At 49.3% G+C, this 23,165-nt stretch overlaps 1 protein-coding gene across 2 annotated transcripts in view; it reads left to right on the top strand.

The window, feature by feature from the left end:
• The window catches only part of VAC14 (VAC14 component of PIKFYVE complex), a 68,610-nt gene that overhangs the window by 39,144 nt on the left and 6,301 nt on the right, over window positions 1-23,165 (top strand). For both annotated transcript variants that reach the window (XM_083514966.1, XM_083514967.1), the window contains 4 exons: window positions 16,279-16,453; window positions 16,879-16,997; window positions 18,790-18,869; window positions 20,089-20,239. In XM_083514966.1, coding sequence (XP_083371092.1) covers window positions 16,279-16,453; window positions 16,879-16,997; window positions 18,790-18,869; window positions 20,089-20,239 — 525 coding nt within the window. The remainder of the gene's footprint in view (window positions 1-16,278; window positions 16,454-16,878; window positions 16,998-18,789; window positions 18,870-20,088; window positions 20,240-23,165) is intronic.

Raw genomic sequence — 23,165 nt, 5'->3', positions numbered from 1 at the left:
GAAGGAGGGAAGGCAGATGGGTGAGGAGAAGGAGGGAGTGCTTCTGTTTTCCTCTGTCTCTCAAATGGATTGGCAGATGCAGGGCTGATTGGAGAACATGGGTGAAAGGGCAACTTTTTCAAAATATTAAGAGCCACAGGATCTTCCTGACAGGCTTCTTTCCTAAAGGCCCTCAAGACAAATTCTGGGGTTTGGCTGCCAAATGCAGACCCCAAATGCATCAGTAGCCCATGAAGCATCTGATTAGCGAGTCCAGGTTCATTTCTAGGTCAGGCCAGCAAACCTTTCAAGCCGTCCTCCCCTCCCTCCTTCCTTCCACATTTTGGTTTTGAGTAGGACACAAACTCTTATAACTCCGCTTACATAAGAGTCATTAGGATGCATGGCAGCCCACTCTGTGGCCGTTGACCATTTGGCTTGCAAGGTTGGTGGCAATCGGAGCGTTACTTTTCTGTAGCTAGAACTTCGATTCATTTTTAATTGCTCTGTGGCGAGAGGCACAAAGAACCCGCCCTTTTGTGAAGGTTGCCCTTGTTTTTTGGTTGGCATGTCCTGAACATGAATGGCTGTTCTTGTTTGCTGCTGTTGTTGTCTTCGACACGTCCAAATTGTTAAGATTGGGAGCCATTGGCCAATATTTTCGTTGGCTTCACAATGCCTCCCCCTCGCTATTCTGGCTGTGCCACTGGGGCTTGCCTTGACATCCCTTCCCTTGAGTTTTCTCAGAGAGGAAGACTCGGGTGTGTCAAAGTGATGAAATCAATTGCCACAACTCACTCTACAGTGATACCCCGATGCAGGAATAATGCTCTACGTCAGTGGTTTGCAAAGTGGGCAGTACTGAGCTTACCAAAGGAGCCTTTAAGAGGCAAGGAGGCGTGGTGACGGGAGAGTGCTGGAGGTGCAAATTATTATCAGACTTTGAAAAGCTGGTATCACTGGATCAAGTTCACCAGCTTTGTTGAATTAATTAAATTGAACAGTTTTAATTGGATTTTGAATAAACATGAAATTAATTGTTACCTGTTTGAATTTTATTAAGTTATTATTCTCCTTAGTGGGTTATGCAACCCACTATTCTGAATAGTGCTTTTCATAGCATAGGGTAGGGGCCACTGGGGATGAGTTTATGGAACCAGGGGGTCAGTGTTTTTTTATCCTGTGAAATGCCCTGAGATCTTTGGGTGAAGAGCAGTATATGAATATATAAACAAAAATAAATGAAACAAGAAATTTGGGGACCACTTCTCTAGAAAATAAGACACCAACCATCTAGTGGAAGTGGCAGCGATCTCTGCTTAGATCCTAAGGGTATTTAGTGGGCCTTCTTCATAACATGTTCTACCTAGCTGCCAGTGCGAAGCTTTGTAACAATCACTTGTGCTTCCTCTTGCTGTTTTGCTGGATAAGGAAAGAAGCACCTCTGGTTGCATCATTCTGTTTTGCTGTTCAGGAGACTTGAGTGCGCCTGGCGTGAGGCTCTTGTGGGCATAGTCCGGTGAGAATCTGAGGGCAGCAAGAAGCAGGTCGTTCTCCAGGCCTTTTGTCATTTGATTACTTTGCCATTCTAAGCTTGTCACTGAATTCTGGGGTACAGCCCGCACTTTTTGGAAAAGACCAGCTGGTGCCACAGTGTTCATTCTGCACTTGAAGTAGTAGTTTACTGCAGCCCTCAGCTGAATGTGGAAGAGTTGGCTTCACTTGCCCAGTTGGAAATGGGCCTCTTGTGTTATCCATGGCTGTGCTCTGTGGGTATGTCAAGGTAGTTGGAAGTTTTGGAAATCAGAGTTAAGATTCTCTCTGCAAACAAATGTTTTTCATTGAGTTGAACAGGTGCCACAAATGTGCCTGCTTCCACAAAGACTAAGAAAGAGGGAGGAGTTGAGAGCATGATAGACAGGTGGAGAGGAAGGCACCAACTCAGCGTAGTCAGTGCAGAGGACCAGGGAGCTGCCCTTACAATTCACCCCAGTCAGGTTTTTTTCAGATTTCTTGAGATTCCAATTTTTTTTTGAAATACCACTGAGTCTTAGAAAGCTACTAACATTTTGCAAAGCAGTATGTGTCAGCCTCAAACAGCCACTATCCATGGCTTTCAGAATCCCAGCAGCAGCAGCCTGCTGACATTCTCTTCCCCGTTCGCATGGCCAGGGAATTCTCATCCTGAGGATTGCAGGAGGTCACGCTGGGCTCCCCCTGTTCTTAGAAGCTGGAAGTCTTTGGGTCTTGCATTGTTTTTATACATAGGAGGACTGGATTTTCCTGCTTTGCTCAATGCACTTTGGCAGTGGGTTCCTCGGAGGATGGGAGAGGAGAAGGTGGCTTGTTGGGTTATAAACCAGTGGAATGGAAGCCACAGTATTCAAGTCCCTCTTGCATGATCAGAGAAGGCCACAGGGCAAGGGGAGCCAGAGCGCAACATGGGTGCCTCTCAGTGCTGCTAATGGGGCAGGGTTGTAGCTCAGTGGGAGGGCATCTGCTTTGCCTGCAGAAGGTCCCTGATTCAATCCCCAACGGCATCTCCAAATAGGGCTAGGAAAGGATCCTTGCCTGAAACCCTGGAGAGGTTCTGCCAGTCAGAGCATACAGTACTGAGCTAGATGGACCGAGGGCCTGATTCAGTATCAGTCAGCTTCCTGTGTACGATGCCACATTTATCTGTATGCCTGTGGTGCTCTAATCTTGCCCCTTTTCCTTTTGAAGGGTAGGTTTCTGTTGAACATGAAGCAAAATATTTGATGACGAGAGCAGTTTGACAGTGGAGCTGATTTAGCTGAAGGGGAGTGGTGGGTTCTCCTGTGCTGGATGCCTTCAAGCAAGCAGGGGATGGACAGCCATCTGTCTACCCGGGGTGCTCCAGATCTCTGGCTTTCCTGCATCAAGCTGTAGTGGGGATTGGCGGTGTGGGGGGGGGGGACTGGGCTTCCGGGAACTCCACAAGGCTCCCTCCAGCTCTCAGTGGATCTGAGCAAACTGCCTAAAACTGCAAGCCCAGGCTTTATTTATTATTATTTTTTAGTTAATAAATTGATTTGTTCAATAGATTCATTCAATACAGCAATAGGATTATTTACAAAATTAAGCTAATGTATGATACCACACTCCATCAATATGTTGAGGCATCTTGCGTCTGTGTGGGAGACCCTTTGGTTGGGCAAATGTCCAATTTATTTTACTCATTGATGTAAATTCACGGATCTCCTTTTCCATTCATCGCAAGGCAATGTACTTTCCTCGTGGCTCCAAGAGCTTTGCAAAGTGGTGAAGGTGGCCCTGTGCACAAAGCGACTTCTCTCCCTCTTTCCTTCCCCCAAAGCATGCATGATGTTTGTAAGGTAGAAAGCATTCTTGGCGGTGTTGAGATTATCTCAAGGTAATAATTGACTAGTTAAGCAATCTCTAAGTAGCCATTGCTGCAATTAAATCTTAATTGGTCTATCTGCACTGGATAGGACCCCTCATTGCTGACATGTGGCTAAGCATAACTACTTGGGAAACAGCTGGTCCATTCTGTGGGGAGAAGGCATATTGGCCAAAGACCATTCATTTCAGAGATGGTAATGGCTCCTTTGGCGCTATTAGCATCCCCGATAAATAAGAGGATGCTTTTGAAATACGCAGGGATCATCCGTGCTTGGTCTCAGTGCTCATTTTTAGTAATTGATTGACATTAAGCTTCACATCTGCAGCCTAATGGCTTCAGATTCTGAGAGTGGGAGGCAGGCTGCCTAGTTAGGTAGGTGGTCAAAGTGAGCATGCCAGTGCTTGTGATGTGGAAGCCCGCCCCCCCCCACACACATCTATACTAGATGTAGATGCAGAAGTGGCATATATCTGCAGTATGGGGCAGGTGGCAACTCTGCTTTCAGAAGAACCAGAATGACAGGGAGTGATTTTTGCTTTTTAAAAAACCTTTGCATGGGGGGGGGGGTGAGTAGCTTTTCCGAGGGGTTTCTTGGGCGTTGGAGCAACTTGTAAAACTGAAGCCAGTCTGTTTCGATTTGGTAGCTTCCTGCTAGAGATAGGCAAGCTCTCTTTGGCCTGGATTGAAAATGTTCAGAATTTTTCCAGGGCAGAAAAATGGGGGAAAGGAGAATAATTTCCCAACCTCCTTCATTTCCCCACAGAGACACGGCCCCTTCCCTTTCCTCATAGCAGCAGCTGATTAGTTTAAACCAGACCCTGCTGGAGAACCCTAGGAAGAGGGACACGTCCTGCTTTCAGGGGGGGCCACGTGTCCCTGAGAAAGAAGACCCAATGCAAAGCAAAACGCTTCTCCTCTTTGTCCTTGCTGTTCCGGTGCCATCAGCAGCCTTAAATATGAAGACGGAGCTTCTGCGCCCAGTGGGCATTTGGCCAGTAGGGGAATGAATGCCCTTGGCGTGGGAGGCTGCACAGTCAGTGGTGTGCAGAAGGGAGCCGCTTCAGAGTGCAGGTGCCTCTCTGGGAAGAGGGTGGCATTTGGGAACCACTGTGTTTGCCTTCCCCTGGGCTTCTTGTGGGTTTGCCTTCTTCCTGCCAAGTGGAGTCTTGTGACTGGAGGATGCATTCAGTTCATTACAGCCGGCTGTGATCTTAGCACTCCTCGCTCTTTCCTCCGGTCTGTTAGTCCCACACCTGGGAAGAAGGGGTTGGACACTCTGTTTTTGAAAACCCTGCTTAGGTTATTCACTTGGGTAGCTTAGTTATCAGTTTGTTTTGCCCCCATGATGTCCAGGTCCAACTAGACAAAGGCCCCCCCCCCCCCATTTCAGCATGGGGATTAATAGAAGGGCCGTGACAGGAGCGAGTATTCTCAGTAACTATACTTTTAAACAAACCACACTTCCTTGAGTTTCAATGTCCTCAAGAAGTGTATCTGTTCTAAAATTGAAAGCAGAAGCTTCCGGTCTCCTTGCAGGCACAATTGAGAAGTAGGAATACAGAAGCCTAAGACTTGCGATGTCTAGCTAATGTAGTATTAGGAAACCATGGTCTCCTGTTACATCTGAAGTGAGCCATGGTTCTCTGTAGCAGAAGATGCTAATTGGCTGCCATTAAGTCACTAATCATTTGTGTGTAAACTATTCACCCAATTCCCTATGCATATCTGAATGCAGTGAAGGTATCTGAAGGTGCCATCTGCCTTCAACACTCCTCCTCCCTCTGTGGAAATCCTTAATAACATTTATTCACCTTTCTCATGCTGTGTAAAAGGAAGGTGCAGCCTTATCACTGCATATTCCTCAAAATTGGATAAGCCTGTGAGCATTTGCTCTTGTTAGCCCTCCTGAAGCGTCTTCATCTATTGCGTTTCTAATGAAGAAATTGAATGGTTAGAAATAAGGAGCTTGAGCTGCCTCGGAAATTAGGCCACAGCTGTCAGCCTGAAAGCAAAACATGCATCTCTGAGGAAGATGCTGGCAGAATCCGCTGCTGATTAACCCCCTTTTAAACCGAGATGAAAAAACAAAAACAAAACTCCTGGTGCCTTGGAGCAAGCTGGAGAAAGCAGCCAGAGAGAGGCAGAGAATGGAACATGATGCCTCCTCCATAGAGCGAGGGCAGAGATCTTCATTTCGCTGTGGGTCTTCGGAGCTTTGGTCCAGCTCAGCTTTCCCTAACCTGGTGCCCTCCTCCAGAGGCTTTGGGCTACAACTCCCATCAGCCCCAGACAGCCCTGCTGTGTAGTCTTCCCTTAGCATGGCCTTGCTGGCTGGGGCTGATGGGAATTGCAGTCTAAAACCTCTGCAGTGTTTAATAAACACTTGGGGCAAACTGAGCTTATTACAGAGTGACTTAAGTGTCACTGTCTCTGTGTTGTTCCACTCAAAGGTCAGCGAATCTGACCCCCTTGTTGGTACAGAAAATCTGTTGCCACAGCTTCCCTAATAGGTGCCCGTCCAGCCTTTGTCAAGAGGCCTGTAGCGAAGGAGAGGCTGCAGCCGCCTTCCAAGGTAGGTCTGTTCCACTGCAGAAAAAGCTTGTGCCGTCGGCTTAAGTTTACTGGAGGTCCTTTTTCTTGTTCTTTGAACCCGTTGATTCCGAAGCTGCTCCCTGAAGGAACAGAAAACAAGTTCGAACTCGTTCTTCCATGTGAATTTAATTTTCAAATAGTCAATGCCTCAAGCTCATGTTTATATTTGTTTGCACAGGGTCAGATGCCATCTACATGGTACATTAAAAGTGTTCCCTATAGACCCCTTGGAAGCAGTTTAAATAGTGGCGTTCTTGCGATACAGTCCTTGCCTGCTGATTCTGTGCTGTATCTGTCAATCCTGAGCCTTTGGGGAATGGTGCGCAAGCCCATTTCACACCCACGCACACACACCCAGTGCTCACCGTTGGGCTCTGTGGGAGTCCTTGGCCATAAGCGCTCAGTCATGCTCCATGGCGTCTCTTGATCTCTCTGAGAGCAGAGATAAGCAGGAGTTTTGGGATGGCGTTTGCTGCAAGTGCCTCTTTGATGCTTGCTCTGTCATACTGGCAGAGGAAGGCTGCTGCAAAATATGGGTTGCGGAATTTTCCACCTTTTATTTTTTGTCATTTTGCATGGTCTGTTGGAAGGTTGGCTGTCTTAGTTCTGGGCAGTCAGAAGAGTTGTGCCAGGGGGTGTCCCTTTTAGCCAGGAGAAGCTGGGGCTTCTTACCAGGCCCGGCAGAGCCTCGCGTCACCAAACTCCGCCATGAGGGTGCTGCTTTGATCCTCTTGTGTTCCCTCGCCACTCAGCACCAGCTGCTGCTGCATTGCTGCGGCCTGGACACAGATCTTCATGTGTAGCGGATGGGGGCAGTGGAGCTGGAGCGGCCATGTGGCAGCTGCTCAGTTTTTCAGCGATTCTCCTCTTGTTATAGGCTCGGCCAACATGCTTTTCCGTAGAGGCCTGGAGTCAGGAGTCAGAGTAGCTCTTTGGGGTGTGATCCTGTAACTCTGCAGAGAGCCCAGCAGGGTGGGTGAAATATGGGCAATTGCAGGACAGAGCCTCCCTCCAGAGTGTTTCCTTCCTGTTCATATTTTCCTGTGTGGCTTATGGTAGCCTTGAACACAATGGCTTGGGAGATGCTTGCTCACTCACGCTCCCTTTCCCTCTGGCTCCACTGTCTTTCCTCATCCTCCATGATTCCTTTCCTTAGTTCCCTGCTCTGGAGCTTTAATAAAGGCAGGGCTGGCAGGAGGGATAGTCCCATCCTGTGGTTTCGGCAGGGGGAAAGGCAGTGTTAGGTTCATCTTCTGCCATTGCTTTGGCCCCTCCAGAGTGAGAAGGTTTACTAGAGGAAGGCAAGAACTTGTGGTATCTCTCCTGCTTTGTTGGTATTAGGGCATTCTAAAAATGCAACAAGGTTGTCCATGTGGAATTGTTTCTGCTCCCATACACTCTGCTTGAGCAAGGGGCAGTACCACAGGCCATATTTCAACAAGCCAAAATTAATGGCTGTGATCTCCACAGGATCTTGGGAATTGCACAGCAACCAGATTTCAGGAAAAGGCTGTGTCCTGTCCATGATGGAGTCAGGACTGCAGTCCCCCCTCCCCATCTTTTCACATTTTGGCTCCTTATATGCCTGTTGCAGAAGCTCAGGCTTTATGTCCTGTGTCTGGTCATGCTAGGAGGCTTTCCTCTCTTTCAGCCACAACACACAGATGACCTGTATAGACACACACTCCCAGCTTGTTTTTCCTTCTGTCCTCCAGTCACTCACAAACATCAGCTCCTCCAACCATCTCATTCCTGTAGCAGCCATCTTGGTTAAGGGAAGAATCTCTGCCCAGACAAGTCATTTGTGCTCTTCCATTAATGATAATCCATTGATTTACAAAGAGACTTGAAAATGTATAACACAACAGGTTTTTTTCAGAATAGGAAGGGCAGACCCTCTGCTGTTCCTTTGAACGTCTGGCTGCAATTAAAAGGGCATGAAAGCTTCCTGCTGTATGCTGTACCTGTGCAAAAATGGCTACAAGCGACACAAAATTGATAAAAGAGAGGCGTTTTAAGTAAACTGCCATTTTTCAACAGGTCTGGCTGGATTTAATGGATCCTCCACGCTTGGTTAAATCTTCCGTATTTTATTAACACTTTGAACAGTGTGCCCTCTCTATGTTCTTCTCTGGCTTGTATAATTCCACAGCAGGCCAAACCTGCTTCTGCTCTTTCCTGCCTGTGGTCCTTGGAGTGTTATTGACTTTCAAGTGTGAATGGTTAATGGCCTTTGCCTTGCTCCTGCTCCTGCTCCTCATAGAGGGCTCTGTGTGCCTCGCTGCGCCTGAACGGCTGAGGGGTGCCTGGGGTGTGATTCTGCTTGGCCATCAAGCCCGTCTTTCAGCCGTGGCAGTCTCTTCCCTGGAGTCTCCAGATGCTTCACAGCAAGCTTTAGAGTTTAGTAACCTGGAAGCAGCAACTTCCCCTTGCACCTCCACATAGCAAGTTTTGCCCCGACCGCGTGGACACAGGGAGAAATGTGCAAATGCCAAACTCAAAGGTAGAACAGCTACCCGCAGATGTGGAAAACCAGATTCAGACCTTGAAACTACCCAATGAGGTCTGGGCAACCTTCCTCTTTCTGTTAGAGCATTTTCAGTCCTATCTAGCAAATGCTGCTTATGAAAGCCAAAGGTACCTCTGGGTGTGTCTGGACTCCGAGGGATCTTTGTCACCCTATTCCTGCTTCCTTGGAAATCACAGATGGTGCAAAAGGGGCTCCATCTAGACCTGAGTGTGGGTTGCGGCCTTGCCAGTTACTAGGTCAGTGAGTAGAGCACACACTTTGCATGCAGAAGGTATCAGGCACCTACAACTAGGGCTTGGAAATGCTCCTGTATGAAGAGGTTACACAGTGTCTCCTCTCAATTGACCGTTCACTCTGATTTGTTTTGATGGAGATTATACGAGTATGGGCATCCCTCTTGACCTGCTTGTGTGGAAGTTATACATCTTCCCATCGAAAAAAATTTGTCCCACAATTTTTTAGTTTAAAAAGTATTTTTTTTATTTAAAAAAAATGAATTTGTTGTGTCAGATCACTTTAATCCACTTTAATTGCACAAACCCAAATTTCCAATGTGTTATTGAATCCCTCCTGCAAAAGACTGGGAGCCTGAAGAGTCGCTGTCAGCCAGTGTCAACCAGGGGAAGGGAACTTGCGGCTCTTCAGTTGTTGTTGGACTCCATTTCCCATCAGCCTCAGCCAACTTGGCCAGCAATGATGGTAGTAGTAGTCCAACAACATCTGGAGGGCCACAGGTCCTGATCCCCTGGGTATAGACCATGCTGAGCTCAATGGACCTTGGTGTTGGGCAGTTTCCTATGTGACCTGCAGGGGAAAGTCTTGTGTGCTCTCAGCCCCTTAGAACAAGCTGTTTGAGCTGGCAAAGCACTATTGCAGCCTGCAAAGGCACATTTCAGACTGTGGGCACAGAGACTGCAGAGGTGTGAGACAAATGCCTGCTCTCGTCATCGCAACACAGTTTCCCATTTCAAAGCAAGCAAATCCATGGCAGGCTGAATGAGGGGGCTGGCCTGTAGCCAGGGAATGCAAATAATAAATAGCTGAATGGAAATCTGTGCAAATGTCTGTGTTTTGCCAGCTCCTATTGATAGAGAGGTTGTGTAGTGTGAGAGGCAGCAGCAGAGAGGCTCTCTCTTTTAGATTACTGTACCCACCTGCTCCCCCCCGGTGGCCTCTCTTCAAGCAGGTTGGAGCCTGAACATGGAGCCAGAATCCCTGAGACAGTACCTTGGAAAATGATATCAGGGCCAGAACCTGCAAGGCCTTTTTGGCTTTTTTGACCCACTTAGGCAGAGAGGGGCACCCAGCTGACTTTTGCTATGCCTAGGTCAGTTGTAGTATGTAATGTGCCCTCTGGGGTATTCCTGCCATTAGGCCTGAGTGATGTATTGGTACATCATCTCGGACCGGTTTGAGGTCCAGATTGTGATGGCGTTTTGACCTGGCCATATATTGTGGGTGGGGCTGGCACCTTAACTCCCTTCTCCAGCCAAATGGGCAGGCTGCCTCCTTCCTCCCTGTGCCGGGCAGGGGCAGGGGCAGGGGCAGCTTCACCCAAGTGCCTTGCAGGGCCAGTGCTCCTTCCTTTTCAGCATATATCACTAAATTGCAATGTACACCTGGTGATATGTCACAGTGTTGAAAGCCTGATATCGCCTAGCCCTGCCTGCTGTGAACCCTTGTTGGTATGCCCTGCATGATAGTGATGATGCCGCCGCCAACCTTGCACGCTTGGGGCTTGTGCAGCAGATAGTGCCACCCGCTGCGGTTTGCTAGGGTGCCTCTCTGCAGCCTTCCCATTGCCCATGTGCCATAATCCTCCTCAAGCCGCTTGTCCCAAGGATGCCAGGAGGGAGGGAGGAGGGGATAGAGGCTGGCTTTTAATGAGATGGAATTCACCCATCAGAAATGTATGTGCTCCACATTTCCCACGTTACTGAGATGACATAAGGGAGTTTCCATGTGGAATGCTTCAGCTGTCGGTTGGGATCACAGAGGACGCCAGCTGCAGCATTGCCCCTGTTGGTTCTTGCTGCTCCTGTTGTCTCTCCCCACCCCTCTGCCCTCCACCTTCTGTGGAGAGCCTCTATAAACTTCCCAGAGGTGAAGCAGGGCAGAAAAGAAGTTCTTGGTTTGAAACAAGAACACATAATAAGTCTTCTTAGTTGCCTTCCCCCCCTCTCACTGCCCCAAACCCAGATGCAGCATGGCTGTTGCTTCAAGGTAGTAACTGAAGAGCCTCAAAACGCTGAGTGCCATCACTGTGAAGCGTATGTGACAGGTGTGGGTGTGTGGCATGGAAAGAATTGCCTGTTGTGTCTCAGTATGTAGAATCTTTGCATTCAATCTTGTATCGTTCGCTCGCCAGGGAGCGCAGTTTGCTGTCTCCGTCAGGGCCTTTTCAGCCTCTTCTCCAGAACTGACATGTCAAAAAGCTACTTGGTGAGTGGGAGTGGGGGAGAGAGAGAGAGAATGGAAGAGGCCTTTCCCTCCTCCTCTTCCTCTCCCTTTTCCTCCTTTCTTTTCACCTGGATGAGGGGCCCTTGAGTTGTCGCCCTTCCTCAGTGTTGTGCTTTGAGCAGTGGCCTTGGCAAGAAGAGGCATCTGGGTGGGCCTGGCTTTGTTCTTGTTGTCTTCACCCACCTAATTGAGAACCAGAATCTGAAATGCAGCCCAGGAAGTAGCCGAAAAGGGCAGCATCGATATGGCTGCAGCAGCCGCTGGTGTGCCGTCTGTGTGACATTCCTTTCATGCAAGCTCTTTTTCAGATTTCCCCAGGCCACAAAGAAACAAAATGAAAAGAAAACCCAAGCTACCTTGCCAGGCTAATCGAAAGCAGGCTTGCTAGTAGCCACCCATTTCCTTTTGGGCTCCCGCATGAGAGGAGTCAGGCATGAGCCAGTGAGATGTCAGGGCTTCTATTTCTGGAAAATGGCTCCTCCTTCCTCCTCTTTGGTCAAGGGAGCCAGACGTCCGTCTCTCTCTCTCTCTCCTCCCTGCTTGCTGCTGTAAAGTGTGTGTGTTTGGGGGCAGGCAGTCACTGGTGGGCTCTTCCCTCACTCTCTTCCTTCATACATCTCTTTCTTCCTGGCTGCTGCTCCTTCTTTTCCTAGAAAACTTCCCAGACTGTGTCTGCTTTTTATAGTATTGATCTTCACTCCTGATCTGCAAAACACAGAGCAGTTTTTTAAGGAACCCTGTTGATAAAAGTCACACAAGCCAGGTCAGAGTTTCCCTCCCTTTCATTCTGGGAGAGGAGGGAGCTCTCCTTCTCTTGGTCAGGTTGGAAGACCACACCCAACCAGAACATGATGCTGTCTCAGATACAAAGACTGTCCTCCAGGCTCCTACCATAAAGTAAATATTACTCTGCATCAACAAGATTTTCTTGAATCCAAGTCCAGCATCAGAATCCACATACTGTTTATTTTGTTCAGAGACTCCAGTCACTGGCATGATGGTTTTAAGCCTTGGATATATCTACCTCCTGACCCCTTAGCCTTCTTGCAGAGACTTGGAATGTCTCCTCAGAAGTATGAGAAAGGTCTGTGAAGATCTTCCTAATAGATTGTCTTGTGATAGAAAAAGTGTGTATAATCCACTTAAAATTACTGGGCCTGGCTGTCATTTTCAAAGTGGGCGAGTCTGCACTTTGCAGATGGCAAGCTGGGTCTGCATTTTGGAGTGGCACATCTTGCTCACAGAATTTCTGGCTTTTTTGCCACCCCTTGCCCAGTTTGGTCAATAGATGCAACGTGTTAGGATTGCCCAAGTGGAGACTGTGTGGATGAAGTTTGTGCCCCTGTCCTCCGCTGGGCATCTTAAAAATTAATCAGTTGGCATCTCTTGCTGAGATAAAGAATCTTCAGCATAGGTTATTAACAATCAGCATGCCGACAAAGCAGACAGGGCCATCAGAAAGCTGCTACCCCCTTCCTTCTGCTCTGTCGGAGATAGATCTGCTCCCTGATTTGATTGCCATTAAACATGTGCCTGGTCTCACCAGCAGGTTCACAGCGCTGCTATTTTGAGCCCCCTTCCTGTTAGCAGGAAAGATGGGGCGGCTGTGTTTTCCTTCAGGAGAGTGTCGGATGCCCTCAGGCAGTATTTACAGATGCCACTTCTGATTAATTGATGGCAAAGTGTTTTGTCGGTGCAGGAGCAAAGGACAGCTTGTTATGGGCCTGCAGAGGCCCTTCAGCCCTCTCTGTAGAGGAAAGGGGAGATCCTCACATCTGGCTCTGTGTAAAGTAGGGAGCAAAGAAGTGTCAGGAATTTGCACTCCCGTTCTAAAGTGGTGTTCACAAGGAACACCTTTATTGTTCATATTTATATGTTGGCAGTCTAATCCTAATGGGGCCTATCAGAAGCACAGATCAAAATGGTAGCATATCAGAAGCGCAGATCAAAAAAAGCAAATCAGCTTGCCATACAAAAAGTACGTTCTAGGTAGTGAATTCCACAGAATAGGGAAGCATGCTGAGTGGGCACTTCTTGATCCAGAAGGCCTTGGTGGGCGCTCAGAGAGCAGGACTTTTGTCTGGTGAGCTGTTAACGTATGGGAGGATCTGATCCCTGAAGAAACCTGGAGTTGGAACCTTTAGGGCTTTAATAGTTAGAGCAAGTCCATCAGTGTCAGGGTGATGGGCTTCTTCCAATTGGCATCCATTGAGAGCTGAAGTTTCCAAATATTCTACAAAGACAGCCCTGCGCACAATGCATTAGAGTCCAAAGAAGAAGTTGCCAGAGGATGTATAAAACTGAGAAAAATAGGAAAGAGCACATTTGCAAAGCCACGACCAGCCACCAAGGCTGCCTAGAGGCACAGCTAAATCAAAGAGCATTTATCCCAACTGTTCATCTGGACCCCAGGCAGCCCTCCTCCTTTCCCCTAACCCCCATGCTTAGTAGAGTGCCCCCCTTCCTACAGCTTCTCTTCTGGGTGGAGTTGGTTTGCCCTGTTTTGGCCCATGACAACTTCTCAGGGAAGCCAGTGAAAAGGAGAAACAGAACAGTGTACCTTCTCAACACAACGCCAGCAAATTCTGGACTGATTTGCAGCAATCCTGTTTTTGACCTCACAGTTGCTAATGGAATTGCCTAGCGAACATGAGAAGAAAGGAGGCTGGCCTCTGAACTGGCCAGAGGAATAGCAGCCATGAGCGGGTGGGCACAGGATGAGGAGGGCACCACCAGCAAGGAAGGTTAGCCTGGCCTGGCTTACAACTCACCACTTAGTTCTGGCCAGTATCAGTCTGATCTTCCTCATGCTTTTCCCTCCACCAACACTCAGGTGCCCTGTGTTTTTAGTTTGTAAGCCTGAGAGCAGGGTCTGTGTTTTCAGAGACACATCTTTATCTGAAAAATGAGCTGAGAAATATATAATAAAATGGAGTTCAGGTAAGAATTGCCTCTCCATTCCAGAATGCATGGTCATCCCTGATAATGCTGGGTAAGGTTTTTGTCCTTCATGCTCAGTCCAGCTCTGACTGGGGCCAGCTTATGCGTTCCATCCCTTTGATGGGAGGTAGGAGGCACATACTTGAGCCATGTATCTTGTTTTGGATTGTTCCACTGAACTGTGGCCTGTGCACACTTGCCACTGCGGCACAAGCAGAATGCTGCAGCTTCAGGTGATTTAAACATCTGAGCATATACCATATCTTCGTTTCCTAGGGAATAGTTTCCCCGATCTCAAGAACATGCCCTAATCATGTTTGCTGGGTGTTGGTCAACACCTGCTCACATTTCTCTCCAAGTCTCTCTGAGAGAGATTAAAGGGAGCTGCATATGCAAACCTTGGTGCTTGTATTCTACAATCTCTTGCTGAATCACCCTCTTTCAGACTTGAAGCTGTTCCTGCAGTAAGAACCCATTGGGTGCTGATTCTGAGAATCCCATCCCTGCCTCCCAAGGAAGCAGCTGACAACAAGACTCTTGCAAGCTGCTGCTAGTGGAGTGGAACCCTCTGATGGCGATGGGGGCCTGGGAGGGGGCGAAGCCTTGCTTAGCGATGAGCTTGGAGAGGCAAAGCCCCCTTGAGTTGGCTCCCTTCCCAACTCTCTGGAGCTGTATCCCAAAGTTGGAGGCCTACTTTTTCAAAGCGTGTCTCTGCAATTTAAATGGTCTTTGACAAGAAAATCTTAATGAGTGTCAATGCACTAGGGGAGCGGGGTGGGGGTGATTTCTCCAGAGTTTCTGTTTGGGACTGATTGAATGACTATTCTTGGACTTGAGCAGAGGCCTTGAAATGAATTATTATTCTGTGCTGGAAATAGATCAAAACCAGAGCTTAGAGCCTTTAGAAGGGCTGAAAGAGAAAATTGATCAAGTCTCCCTCGCCTGGGGTAACTCGGGTTGCCGTTTCCCATGTCCTTTGAATGCACAGAGCTGTGAAGCCAAGCTTGTTAAAGGAGGCAGCAGCGGTAGCGGCATTAGCACTGGGCTTTGTGTCAGGCGTCCTCAGGCAAACCCTACAGTGCCACCACCGCAGGCTTGGCAGGGAGAAAGAGGGAGCCCATAGAATCAAAACAAACACGGAGGGAACTCTGGCGCTCGGTTTCCAATGCAGAAGACCTTGGGGGTTCCTGGAGAGGTTAAGCAGAGCATTCCTGCTGTGACTCGCTGAGTCCGTGTGAAAAAGCTCCAGAAAAGGTCAGCAAGGCTGGGGCTGGGTGAGCTCTGGGCAGATATATTAGTAAATCAGAACCACCAGTACACCCTTGGGAATTGGAGACAGGGTGCAACACAGGTGAACCTCTGCTGGCTTTCTGCTGTGAAAGTGGGGGCATCTCCCTCCCTGCACAAATAACTTTGCAATCACCTAGCACACCTTCCACATATATCATTACTGCCACCACAGGGAGCCTTTACTGGAATCGTGGGGAATAAATATTTATTCAAATAAAAAAAAACTGATAGAAGGGAAACGAAGGGTGAAGATAATGCCACATGCAAGATTTGTTTGTTTGTTTGTTTGCATTTTCCTACCTTACACTTGCTTTGAACTCAAGGTCATTGGTGAAAGAACAAGGGTTTGACCTCAGCCCTCCACTCTGTCTGGAAAGCTTGAAATTGCTTGTGTTAATCCAGAACAGATTGGTCTGGGGGTGAGGGTGGGGGCGCTGCCTGATGTGTCCCAGAGAGCGAGTTGGAAGGAAGAGAAACTAGGTGAGGCAGCTGTTGCTGCTGCTGCTGTGTGTGTGTGTGTGAATGGGGCCTGTAATAAAAAAGCTGCAATATGGAGCACTGCTCTCTTAGGATACTCATTTTTTCCTCTCTTCCATTCTGGTTTCCCCTTTCCAACAGGCAACCTAGTATTCCATGGCCTCTGAGTGAGCTTACATCATTGGGCTGTTGGGGGTCATTCTTTCTTTTCTCCCCTAAGTGTTTTTTCCTTCATAATATGTGTTATACCTTTGCAAGACCTAGGTGTATTCCCCAGAGCATTTTAATTCCTCCTTTGTTCCTCAGTGACCCTGTTTGCTAAAACCCCATTGGCACTCACCAGCTGAGTTCGCTGTTAGAAGGAGCGATGGGGCTTCTTCCCTAAGGGGCAAGTTCAGTCTTGGCCTACTGGGGGAAATATTGACAATTCTGATAGGAAGGAGAACACCTTTGTAAAGGCTTGCTGCAGAGGACGGGGCCAGGCACTTGTTGCATCCTAGATTCTCGCCCAAGATTATTCTCTTTGATATTTGGGGATTGTGGAGGTGGTATCCCACCCACCCCAGATTCACAGCAATCCCCTTTGTTGGTCAACACCTAATCTCCATTTTTTGGTGCCATGCAGGCAACTCTGTCTTCTCCTGAATGCTGAGAACATCTTTCACTCGATGGCTGACATCCTGCTGCGGGAGGAAGACCTCAAGTTTGCCTCGACGATGGTCCACACCCTCAACACCATCCTCCTGACTTCTTCTGAGCTCTTCCAGCTAAGGAACCAACTCAAGGATCTGAAGACGTCGGTATGTTGCACCTGAGAAGATGTGTCTGTGACTTTGCTGGGCTGTGCAGCCTCTTTCTCCACCCACCCTTGAAGTGACTTGGGCACTGCATGCTGGAGCTCAGGCGGCCATCAACACACACACACACCCTGTTTTTTAAAGCTGTCTAGGTTGGTTGTCGCCACTGTCTTGTGTCTTGTGCTTGTGCTTGTGTCTCTATCTACCATAAGTGGCACACATGGCGGTCCTGCTGTGCTTGGTAGTGCTGAAGCCCTGCCACCAGGACATCTGGCTCTGCATTGTTTCAGGAGGTGACCCCTCGTCCCACCCTGCTACCTAGTTTTTGGGGCTCTGTTTTGCTGGAGTTGCCTTTGGTTCCCAAGAGCAGACTTGGGAGTGGTGTGTGGAGGTGCAAGTCAACTCCTCTTACTTTTTTGTCTCCCCAGGAGAGCCGCAACCTGTTCTGCTGCCTGTACCGTTCCTGGTGCCACAACCCAGTGACCACCGTCTCCCTCTGCTTCCTCACTCAGAACTACAAGCATGCCTATGACCTCATCCAGAAGTTGTATCCTTCTAGCACGGGGAGGGAGGGAAGGCACATGAGATGGTGGCTGTCTGCACTGTGGAGTCTAAGCAGGCCTCAGAAGCTGCTGCCTCTTGGCCCATAAAATACGGCAGTGAATTCGGGCTGCCAATTAGAAGTGGTCAGCCCCAAGGTCCTTTACATTGCGGAAGGCATCTTCATTTTCTGACATTCACCATTGCACATCATGATAGCAGCAGAGACCAGAACGGCTCCTATGGCTGGAAAAGTCTCTCAGATAAAAGAGCTCAAAAGTCGTAAGGATGTTGGGAGATGGTGGATGATGTACAGGACTGGATGTGCTCCTGCCTCTCTCCCTCACCAGACGGATCTCACATAATTTAGTGCAATGTTTCTCAAACTGGGGTCCTCAGCTGTTGTTGGACTGCAACTCCCATCATCCCTGACCACTGGTCCTGCTAGCTGGGGGTGATGGGAGTTGTAGTCCAACAACAGCTGGGGACCCCAGTTTGAGAAACATTGCACTAAATTATGTGAGATCCGCTTGGTCATCTTAAAATGGGCATAGTGCAGAAGCAGAGGAAAGCAGAGGGCGAATGGGGGCAGAAGAGACAGTAGAGCATCGTTTCAATTACACATCCTTTGGCTTAGCTGCAGTAGGATATTATTTTGGAGATTTATATCCTGCCTTGGATTGATCCTCAAAGCAGCTTACAATAGATTGCAGTAACACAGAGAGAAACCTAAAGCTCCCAGCCATGCAAAGCATTGACCACTGAGCACATGGCACAACTTGCTGGTTAGGACTTCCAGGAAAAGGGGAGGTTTGAGAAGAGCCTATTTGTAGCATTCGCACAGTTCTCAGCTAAGGCCAGTTTCATGCCTAATGCTGCTGGGGGGTGCTGGGGGTGCAAACCGCCACGCCCTGTTACATGGGGCTGGTTTTTATCTGAAGTCTCTCCTATGTGCTTTGAACCATGTTTTAAAATTCATGGCGAACTCATCTTCAGACTTCTAAAAATTATATTATTGGGCATAAACAGAGTACTACAGGCTGTATGTGCATGACCAATCTCTTAGGTACACACAACTTCAGATTCTCTTTTAAGAGCACTTGGCGTCTATTAAAATTACAATAATTTTAATCTTACTAAGTTTATCACCACCAGTAACTTTAAATCCACTAGAGCAGTCTTCGCCAACCTAGGACGCTCCAGACATTTTGGACTGCAACTCCCATCAGCTCCCCAGACAGCACCAGGTTGGCGAAGGCTACACTAGACTGTGTACATTTAGATTTTTGCTATTACCACTGACCTGCTTCTGCCACAAAAATTTTGAACATGGGCCTGCCTTAGCAGAAACTGTCCGTTCCCAGGACTTTTTTCCAACAATGAGGATTAAACAGCTTCTCTGTTTTTAGCTCATGTTTCCATGTTGAGAAGGCGGGAACAGTCAGATCTGGCAGAATAATCCACATTTTGTGCTTAGCATTGGAAAAGTGGCCTGTGGGTAGGCAAGGGTGGAGGGAGTTTCTTCCAGGAAGGCCTCTCTGTGTCTCTGTACGAGCCCCATCAAAAGGCAGTGGTGTTTTGCAAGCGCCTTCATCATGCCATCTTCAAAGCCAGGAGCTTAAGAGAAGAAGCTTGTTCATCCTCTCTCTGGTCTTTGGCTTTGTAGGGCAGCGTGGTGTTAGGCTGTGTGGCTTCTGCCCCCCCCCCCAGTGCCTAGTGCCTTCCAGATGTTTTGGACTACAAATCCCATCAGCCCCTGCCAGCATGGGCAGATTAGGCTCCTTAACAGCCGTGCTCAGTGGTGACCTGGAGGTCACAGTGGATTTCCTGATTGAGGTTGACAAGCTGGTCCAGTTGATTGAGTGTCCGATTTTTACATGTAAGCTCTCTTTCACTCTTGCAGAAGTGTGTATGTGTGTGCGCTCGCATTGGCAGGAGGGTTTGGGGGGCTTTGCACTTTGTGGTGCATTAGCATTGACACACGTACCCGAGGCCCCTCTCCTCCCCCACTCCCTCATTGCAACTGGCGACGTGGCCCAAATAAATAGAGCAGAAGTTATGAGCCTCTTTGCTGTGAGACCTTCCGGCTCATGTGCCCATTAGGGCCATCCAAAAGCAGCAGCAGCATTGCAGTGGATAGGAAGCAGAATGTAGGGACACAAACTGCATTTGCTCAGGGGAGACCAAGGGAAACAGGGGATGAAAAACCAGCCCCAGGGGGGAAGGTGGGAGGAACTGAGTGGGTCTGCTCTGGAGAAGAAAAGGATAACATACTTCAAGTCCCCAAGGGCCCCCTGCATAAGAGAAGTGGAGAGGCTTTTTCGCTGCTGCTGCTGCTGCTGCCCCAGAGAGGGCAGAGACTTGATCACATGGGCTTAAGTAATAGATGGGTAGCTGTTAGCTGAACATTAAGAAACTTGCTGGGAAGAGCTGTTGGACAAGGCGATTGCAGGGTGGGGTGGAGGCCCCCCTTAGCTATCTTCCTTCAAGCAAAGGCTACTAGCCACGATGGCCACGCTCTGCCTTCCACAGCTGGAGGCAGTCGTGCTACTGAATATTGGTTTGCTGGGAACCACAGGAGAAGAGAGTGCTCTTGTGCTCAGGTCCTGCTTGCAGTTTTCCTATAGGCATCTGGGTGGCCATGGTGAGAACAGGATACTGAACTAGACAGGCCATTTCCCAGATCCAACAGGCTGCTCTTATGTTCTCAGATCCTCAGATCCCTTTGCCTATGCTACCAAAGAGGCATGCATGCACACAACACTCCTTCTTGCACAAAGGCAGTCCCACTGTGACTCCCCCCCCCAACCCTCCGAGATTCATTGCCATTTCAGTGTCTTTCTCCTATTTCTGGGTCTATTTGCTGAGTGGATGGCAGCATCTCTGTGCTTTCCATAGCAGAAAGATCCCCATTTTCCACCAGGGACACACAAATGGTGTGATGGCATGCGGCTGAATGCATGCATGCATGCATGCAAAAGGCAAGAAGATGGATGGAAGAGAAGAACGCAGAGGTTCTGTGCACCCTGCCTCCCCCTCTTTGGACAAAGGTCAGCAGCTTTCACAGCCCTCCTTACCCTTCCCTTCTTTGCTTGCAGATCTCCGCTTGCAGCTGCTGGACGTGAAGAACAACCCTTACCTCATCAAGGCTCTGTACGGGCTTCTGATGCTCCTGCCCCAGAGCAATGCCTTCCAGCTCCTCTCCCACCGCCTACAGTGCGTGCCCAACCCAGAACTCCTGCAAACAGCGTAAGTCGCCAACGCGCCTCTGGGGCATCCTTCAGAGCCACTTGCCCCACTGCCTTTGCCGCCTGCCCTACAGAGAGGCAGAGCTTCTGCAGAGGCTGTCTTGCTGCAGGACCATCCAGCCACGAAGGAGTGGGGAGGACCCCTTGGGCACAGGAGGGCACGTATAAAATGCTATTTGTTGTTGGCACTAAGGACAGGGTGCACATTTTCAAGATAATAACACTGTCCAGTACACGAGGCAGGAAGGTGTGGACTTATCCAGCAAGCTGCCTTCTTGTGCTACCATGAGGAGAGAAGCCATGTCTGTCTACACCCCTCACCCTCTCTCCTATGCAGCTAGTGCATTAAGCCCAGAGCTTTATGTTGGGTCAGGAGCTGGCCCCACTTGCTAATTCTCCGCCATCACATTGGCCTTCCTTTCCTTCTAGCACACCTTATGGTGGCTTTGGCAGGACCTTCAGAGCTCTCTGCATCTGCCAAGTGCTGGTTGTGGAAGACTGGAGTTCTGGTTGGTTGATGGTGCTCCTTGATGGTGGGGTCAGCTGATCATTAGGTGCAGATCTGCTTGTGGACTTGGTTGTGTGGATGCACTTAGCCAGGGCCTGTGTTTTGAGTAGACAGAACTTCCCATGACAGTTTCTGTTTGTTAGCAGAAGGAGTGTCTGTTGGCCCCGTGACTCATGTAGGCTGGCTGTAGTAAGAGAAGGAACAGTAGTTCGTTTTCAACAGCAATGATGGAGCGTCCGCCTGGCCTGGCACCACTGCTAGGCATTCCTGTGTGTGCCGACAGTGCCCAGCTCTGACTTCAGCACAGCGGGAAGGGGAAGGATCCCTGTGCATGGCCCAGATCCTGCCAGCCAGCCATGCCTCACCCCACCCCCAGGCAAACATAATTTGCATGGGTTTTCTAGCCTGGGCTCTGCCTTAAGTTGAAGCTCCCCTGCTGGCCTTTCCTGCCCCTTGAGCTTGTCACCTTCAGGCCCAGCTGAGGCCCACGTCTGTTGCCATTCAGACTTCTTGCAGAGTCCCTCTGTGTGGCGGTGGTGACTGGCCTCTTGCCTCTCTTCCCCCCATGGCAGAGAGACTATAAGGGAGCAGCGATCTGAACCATCCAGTTTTCTTCTGTGGCTCTTCTGCTCCAGGGGCTGTAGTCTTTGAGTTGGGTGGGGGGCTGCAACTCTCAGCAGGCAAGGCCCCCAAGGGTGTGCCGAGAGCCATTCCTGGAGCTGTTTTGTGAGAGGGGGGAGGACTTCAGGTCCATCCTCCTTGCCCTGCACAGTGAAGCACTTTTTGAGTTTTGTCTATATTTGGTCAGCCTCAGAGGGCTGTGCCTCATCCACAGGCATTTGGCATCTGGGATGGAAACTTTCCCTTGTGGTATTGCCATGGAAACAAGCAGAGCCATGGAGGAGATGGGAAGGAGCCCGTTCCCATCAGCGTGCCAGGGGAGCTTGTTTAGGTCTCCTTGGGGATCCTGCATGAACCGCAGGCAGCAAGAAGCCAGCTCTCTCCTCCTCCTCCTTCTCCAGGCGCAGAGTGCCTGCTGTTGAGGCTGTTGTCCGGCAGGGCAAGGCAGGGTGAGCCACCAGCTGTCCCCTCCCCTTTTCTCCTCTTCCCTTTGGGTACAGCAGCTGCATTTGGAAGGCTCCTTCCCTTTCAGGAGAGTTTTCTCTTTGCCCAGCTCTTAGGATTCTTGCATATAAGGGCAGCAGCTTTTTGTGCTGCTGTTTTTCAAAGAAGCCCAGTGCATGCACTGGGGAATGGAGTCCATGTCCAAAGATCCATTTTTTAAAAAATTGCCAGGGAGCCAGGTGTTGGTGTTGGGCTCCAAATCCCATCAGCCCCAACAGCCAGCATGGCATCACATACCCAGGAATGATGGGAGTTGGGAGTCCAGCAATACCACCTGGAAATGGTACGTTCTGGAAATGGCTCCAGGAGGGGCTGCACATCTACTCCCCTCTTCAGATCTTCAGAATCTGCTCTGTTTCATGGGCAAGTTGCTGCTTTGCGGCTGCTGTGAATGCAGGTCACTGACCCTCTTTGTGTGGGCTTTGGGCCAAGAGTAGTGACAACTGCTGGGGCCCTTCCCCCACCCCCCACCCCGGCTCTATGAAGGCTGCAGCAGGAAGGGCTCTTGCTTCCTGGAAGGCCCTTGTGTCAGAGTCTCCTGAGCTGGCCTAGAAAGGGTGGGGTGGGAGGAAGGAGCTCTGGCACTGGGGCAAAGATGAGAGTGAGGGGTGGTCAGTCTTCTTTAGCCTGTAAATGACCACGAGGGCCTTCCTTGTCAGTTGTGTGTAGGGGAGACCTGTAGGAAAATAGCAAGCCATTTAAGTAACAGGGAAAGTGAGAGTTGCTGTGTGGATTTTACCGGGCTAGGGGGTGGGGGTGGGGAGATGTCTGCCCCTCCCCCATTTCTTTAATGTCAGCTCCTGTCCCAGATTGGTGTCACTGTGACACAGCCCCATTCCGCCCCCAGGCTTGGGGGTCCTGGAGGGTCACTTTGCGTGTGAGCTGTTCTCTTCTGTGTATTTTCTATGCCGTTTTTCTCCCATGACTGCTGAATATTTGGAGCTGTCAGACAGACTGAACATCTGATTAACTGTGACCTACATTCCATTAAACATTGGCAGTGACTTTCATAACAAATGCAGCTGAAAAGCATCCCCTCCCCGAATTAGCTGGAGATGGGCAGCATTAACTTGCCTTCCTACTGCCCCCAACCCTTCCCTGGTGTTTTTCCCATTTCATTGCAGGGATCAGGTAGCAGATCTCTTCCCAAATTCTCCTTTTGCAGAAAGAAAAGTTCTGCACTGAGTGGGAGAGGGGAGGGAAGGGGGACCTTTTTGACCCAGAGGGCAAGTTCATTATCTCCCCATACCCCCAGGGCCCAACTTTGCCAGTTGGCAAAGGTGACCACCCACCA

Source organism: Podarcis liolepis (genome assembly GCF_965112155.1).
Source record: "Podarcis liolepis genome assembly, chromosome: 7".
Lineage (NCBI taxonomy): Eukaryota > Metazoa > Chordata > Lepidosauria > Squamata > Lacertidae > Podarcis > Podarcis liolepis.
Note: the sequence above shows the minus strand (reverse complement) of the source record. Positions and strands in the feature narration are given on the sequence as shown.